Source organism: Myotis brandtii, unplaced genomic scaffold, assembly GCF_000412655.1.
Source record: "Myotis brandtii unplaced genomic scaffold, ASM41265v1 scaffold976, whole genome shotgun sequence".
In the NCBI taxonomy this organism is placed as follows: domain Eukaryota; kingdom Metazoa; phylum Chordata; class Mammalia; order Chiroptera; family Vespertilionidae; genus Myotis; species Myotis brandtii.
This window is the reverse complement of record NW_005372055.1, coordinates 217,756-224,185: the sequence shown is the minus strand read 5'-3', so window position 1 is coordinate 224,185 and position 6,430 is coordinate 217,756. Positions and strand designations below refer to the sequence as shown.

General features: G+C 39.7%; 1 protein-coding gene across 1 annotated transcript in view; it reads left to right on the top strand.

Moving 5' to 3' along the window:
• The window catches only part of SYTL5 (synaptotagmin-like 5), a 250,237-nt gene that overhangs the window by 174,538 nt on the left and 69,269 nt on the right, over positions 1-6,430 (top strand). The window contains exon 11 of the mRNA XM_014533436.1: positions 4,523-4,622. Coding sequence (XP_014388922.1) covers positions 4,523-4,622 — 100 coding nt within the window. The remainder of the gene's footprint in view (positions 1-4,522; positions 4,623-6,430) is intronic.

The window sequence follows — 6,430 nt, the reverse complement described above, 5'->3', positions numbered from 1 at the left end:
TGGGGGGGGGTAGGGCAGAGGGGGGGGGGGGAACCTGGGGAAAGGGGGGTATGGGGGGGAAAGAGGAACAACTGTTATAATCTGAACAATAAAGATTTAATTTTAAAAAATTAAAAAATCAGCAAAGAAGTATTTTTTTAAAAAAAATGTGGGGAGGAAGGAATATGTAGATTCAGATCTGAACTAAATAAAATAATATAAAGTATTAGGGGATTCGGGGAAGGAAAATGGTTTAAAATAAAGGAGGAAGGAAAGGTCAAAAAAGAAGAGAAAAAATGTCAAAGGAAAATAGAGGAGAATGTAGATAGTCCTAAAATAAGAAAAGGGGGATGGGGAATGAAAGAACTCAAGATAAGAAATGAGAGAAAGAAAAGAAAAAAAATGAGTAGAGAAAAAAGAGAAAAAAAATTGAGTAAGAAAATGGAAAAAGAAAATTAGATATAGGAACAAAACCCAGAGACTAGAATAATAACAAATCAGTAAAGTAGATAGATAAAGAAGATTAATTTTAAAAGGGACAAAAAGGAATAAAAGAAAAAAGATAAAACAATGCAGGGATCCTGAGGGTGGGACAGGCTTAATCATCTAGGGTAGTTTTTTTTTTCCTTCCCTGAGGCTACTGGAAGCAGCTAGCTCCTCTCAGGAAATATGGCTGTTTTGGTTTGAAGATCTATGACCAAATACTCCTGGCTGCTGCTTTTCCACATCTCCCCACAATGCTTCCCATACTTAGGCACCTTGAGTCTCCGTCTCCCTCCCTGCACCAAAGCCTTGGGTGAGTATCTGCAAATAAAAACTCCTTTGCTCTGAGTTTAAAAAACAAAACAACAATAACAAAAACTGCATCTTTCTCTCCAACTGGTTCTGGTCTACTGCCTCCAGACTGCACAACAACCAGCAACCCTGTGGCCTTTCATGGCTTGATGTAACATAAGCTGCTGGTCTCGATTCTGGTGCTCCAGCCTGTGGATCTCAGCCTGTGTTCCAGGCCTCTATCCTCTGAGGGAACTGACCCTCCCATAGCTGGGAGCTCCCTCCTCACTCTTGGCCCATTGGCCTGCCACCTGTGAAAGCTGGGTCAGCTACCCTCATGACCTCACCCTTCCTACCAATCTCCAGGTATTTTCTGTCCTTCCTTGATATAAGTCTCCTCCTCCGCTGGACCTCAGTTAGTAATTCCAGGTGAATGTTGTCCAATTTAGTTGTATTTACAGTCTGGCCCTAGGACGAGGTGCACAATAGTCTGACTATTCAGCCACCATTTTTTCTCCCCCCAGTAGTTCACTCTTAATCTCCTTAATTGCATGCTTCATTTCCAGGATTTCTGATTGGTTCTTTTTTTCTAATATATTTTTATTGATTTCGAAGAGGAAAGAAGAGGGAGAGAGATAGAAATATCAATGATGCCTCCTGCACGCCCCCTACTGGGGATCGAGCCTGTAACCCGGGCATGTGCCCTTGACTGGAATCTAACCCGGGACACTTCAGTCCACAGGTCAATGCTCAACCACTGAGCCACTCCAGCTGAGCCTGATTGGTTCTTTTTAAAGTTTCAATCTCTTTAATAAAGTACTCGTTTTGTTCATTGATTTGTTTTCTGAGTGCACTGAATTGCCCATCTGTATTTTTTTGCATCTCGTTGAGTATTTTCGGAGCTTCAATCTTGAAATCTCTGTCATTTATATCACATATTTCCATGTGTTCCAGCTTGCTTTCTGAGGATTTTTCATTTTCTTTCTGATCATCCTCATTACTGTGGTTATTCATAGTATTTGCTATTCTCCTTTTCTAGGCATGAATATCTGTCTATATTAATGACCTTCTGTATAGCAGCTTTCTTTGAAGAGGTCTTTCTGCTATTTTCCAGTAGATGGCACTGAATCACAAGATTTTATCTCTGTGATCTTCCAGTCTTGACCTCCACAGCTTCTGTGAAGCAGTACAGCCACTCTGATTGGGGGTGGGCTTTGTTTTGCCCTCACTGCAATGGGGATCCATCACAGAGGGAAACAGCAGTTCTACTGCAACAGCTCTTGGTTTACAGATAATATGCTCCTGGACCTGACTCCAAGGTCAATGGGAGGCAAGTTTTGGGAGTCCAAATGACAGCAGGGCTCTGTGGTTCCATTCCTTTGTCTGAAACACCAGCAACCAGCTCAACATTGGAAACTGCATGGCAGAACCTCATGTTCTGTCAGAAGTCTACTGACTCAGACACTGTTTGTTTCCTCACTGCTCACTGTACTGGGCTGCTCCCTGCAGCTCTCTGTTCCTCCTAGTTGAAGGAAGTGCCTGCTGCTGCCAGATTTCTCCTATTCCCAGCCAGGTCACAAGCTTCTGGCTGCAGGGCTGCATCTGTGGGCTATCTGTGCTTTCCTCCCTTTTCCTCTCCCCACTTATTCCAGGTTACCCACCTTTAAATGTTTCAATGCCCAGATTTCTCAGGCATGTGTCAGTGTTGAGCAGGGATTTGTTTGTTGAATTATAGTTGGTTAACTTGTTGAAATTTCAGGAGGAGAAGACAAGGTGCACTATCATGCCGCCATTCCTCTGATGTCACTTTTCAGGAGATTCTTAGCTTTCTTCTGAAGGTTGATTGTCACTTTCCTCCTACGTCACACTTCTAAATATTCTCCAAAGTTCATCTGTAATGCTTTTGTCTATAGTTACCTGATTGTTAAGATGCTATTACTCAACATGATTTAGGACTGACATATTTATTGTTTAGGCAGAGGCAGCTCTTTGAGATAGAAGGCTGACACATTGGCATACCCCAGGATGTATGAGAGTTAATTTTTGCTCTGGGGCATACTTCAGAGAAAATTACCAAGCTGTTATCCCAGTTGAACAAATCAAAGGGGCAATTTTGAAGCTCATGGGATTCCAGGAATTAGTCTTCAAGGGTAGGTGTGGACCACGGCACTTTGGAGGGGAGCTGGATATAAAAATGTATCAGGTATTGCAAAGACCACTGCTGCGTTTGATGATTCACTAGGAGGACCCACAGTACTCCATATGTAGTTATAATCAGCAAAGAAAAGAGGTATATGTGATGCAGTTCTGAAGAAACCAGGCTTAAGCTTATAAGTGTTCTCTTCCAGTGACTACACAGGATACATTTAATTCCTCTAGCAACAGGTTGTGACATTGGGCAATGTTGTCCGACAGGGTAGCCCATTTAGGGACTCAACTGGTCACATACCAAAATTGCCAGTTTCCCAGAATAAAAGCAGATGCTCAGCATCAGTCATTGTTTTTATAGCTTAGTCACAGTAACAAAACTATATCTGTTCTGGGACTGATAAGAATCTTTCTGAAATCCAAGTTCCCAGATTCCAGCCAAGCACCAACCTTATAAGCAGGCATTTCTAAGGATAGCACACTCTCAGGCCAGCTATGTGACCCCCTTTTTAATATATTAGGTGACCTAGGTTCAATAAACAATGCAGCCAAGCTATTTCCAAATATTTTAAGATAGACAAATCAATGGAAACTGAGTACAAATTGTCCACCTACTTCCTCAGTTCAATATCAGAAGGCTTCAGGACAAATATAATCATTTAGACTAACATGGAAAGGGGTCATCTAAAGCCCCAGTACATGTGCTTCAGAACTCTGGTAGAATGTTGTACATCTCATACATTTCTGAGTCTGTCATGATGCCCCTGCTTCAGGAGGTTGCTGAGATAGTCCAACACAAGTTGTTGGGTGAATTGCTATTCTGACCTAGGTTGTTATTTTTTTATTTCTTCCTTTTCACCATTTTTCTTTATTCACCCATTACCATTGAGTCCACTCATCAGAACTTCTGACATATGAATAGAGAGGAATATAGCCCCATATTATTTTGTGAGACCACTAATCATAATAATAGATTATATTTCTTCTTGAGTTATATAATATGTCAGGTCCTTAAATGTATCAACTGACTTAATCCTCACAAATAACAATATCATAAATTAGATATCGTTATTGTCCCAGTTTTACAGATGAGAAAACTGAGGCACAGAGAGCATTAGTACAATCTTGAGTTCACCAAAACTAATGAGGCAGGGAGTGATTTAAACCCAACTGGCATGACTCCAGAGCCCACACTCTTTACCACTTCTCTTTTATTGAAGGCCCAGAGTTGTCTTTAAGATAATCTGTTATGTGGACTATATTCTCTTTGGTTCTGTCTCTTATGTTTATTTTCTATATTTTTATTGATTTCATAGAGAGGAAGGGAGAGGGAGAAAGAGATAGAAACATCAATGATGAGAGAGAATCATTGATTGGCTGCCTCCTGCATGCCCCCTACTTTAGATTAAGCCTGAATTCAGGGCATATACCCTAACCAGGGGTTGAACCACATACTCCTGGTTCATGGGTCAACACTCAACCACTGAGCCACAGAGGCCAGGCTGACTCTTATAATTACTGGCCAATTCTCTTTACTTCTTTTATTCACTGAAGTCTATGAGTATTTTTTTTGCAAAGTAGATTTTTCCCAATAATTACTTTCATCTTTTATCATTTACAGTTATGTCAAGTCATACCTTCTTCCTGACAAGTCTAGAAATAATAAGCGCAAGACTAAAATCAGAACTGGCATCAATCCAGAATTCAATGAAACACTAAAAGTAAGTAAATAGTCTCTCACGGTAACTCTAGTGATACTGTTCACAACCTCATTGGTTTAGAAGTAACTACAGAGAATTTGCATGTATATTTTATAAAAGTAGAATTTGAATAAATTAATATAATACTCTTGGCTTTCCTAACAGTTTTTTTGGAAAAGAAACAATGTAAACCACTCTTTATTTCTCTGCTGATGCTAAAGTTGAAGCTTAAGTAGAGAAGATCCAGTAAAATTATATCTTCGCTGGCACAAAAAATCTTGTCCAAAAAATATATTTTACCCTTGGGAAAACTGTTTTTTTCTAGTTCCCCACAAAAGGAAGTTTGTCATTGACTTAGCAGGTCATTTTGTACACACTCATTGTTCTGGTAACACGAATATGTGCTGTTTCTTGTTAAGATTTCAGAATTTGGCTAAATACTAGTATAGGCATGTGGTTAATGGATAGTGGAGATACAGAGTTAGATTTGCGGTATATGAGAGAAAGTGACCTAGATAAGTTATGACGCAGGCCTCAATCCTAGAAAAATTACTTTTCCCCATTGGCTTCCATGTAACAACACTGTTTCTCACCCTGGATCAATCTAGACTGGTAAGAAAAATCATGGAGACTAGAATGTAGACATTATTGTCAGTAACAGGGAAACTTATGCATCTTGTGGACAGAATGATGGATCCAATGTCCAGCATAGCAGGAAGTTGGTGAGGGCATGAGTCAGTGGGATCATGTGCAGAAACAGGAGGCAATATCAAGGCAGATAAAAATGAGAATAAATAAATATAGGTTGAGGGTTAATACAGTGACCATAATAGGATAGCAGAGCTGAGACTATAGAGAATAGATAAACGGAGTGATATGGCAAATTCAGGAAGCAGGGAGCCAAGGTTAATCATGTCCGGAACAGCAAGGAATCGGTATAGATGCAAATCCAAGATCAGGAATCAGTTAGTCTGAAGCATGTCCTAGGTGGTAGTTGAATAAAACAAGCAGATAGCTTGAGGGTGTATGGACATGCGGCCTTGGATAAATTCTACTGGAAAAGGAAAATAGACCTGAGCAATATTTTCTTTCTGTTCTTTCTATATTTACATTTACATTTTCATCTCTTCACTTAGGCTGGACTTTATGAAGTTTGGTGGTCGTAAATGTCTCACTGTCAGTACTTTTCTGGATATGTGAGTTCTCATTATGAATAAAATAAGACAGAGAAGTTAAAGAATTGATATATTAAATTTTAAGCTTATAAAATACATGTCAAAAATAATTAGGCAAATAAAAACCAGGTAAAACTGGAAATGGGACAAACTTCATCCCCTAACACTTTTTTCCCCCTTTATTGAATAAGATATTACAAATGTGTCCTTATCCCCCCAATGTCCCCTCATCCCCCCAATTCTTCCCTCACCCTCACGCCCTGTTGTCCATATCCATCACTTATGCTTATATGCATGCATACAAGTCCTTTGGTTGATCTTTCCCCCTCACCCCACCCTTCCCTGCTTTCCCTCTGAGTTTTGAACATCTGATCAATGCTTCTCTGTCTCTACATCTGTTTTTGTTCATTGGTTTACATTGTTAATTATAATCCACAAACGAGTGAGAGCATGTGATATTTATCTTTCTCTGACTGACTTATTTCACTTAGCATAATGCTCTCCAGCTCCATCCATGCTGTTGCAAATGGTAGGAGTTCTTTCCTTTTTACAGCAGCATAGTATTCCATTGTGTAGATGTGCCAAAGTTTTTTAATCCATTCATCTGCTGATGGGCACTTAGGCTGATTCCAAATCTTAGCTATTGTAAATTGT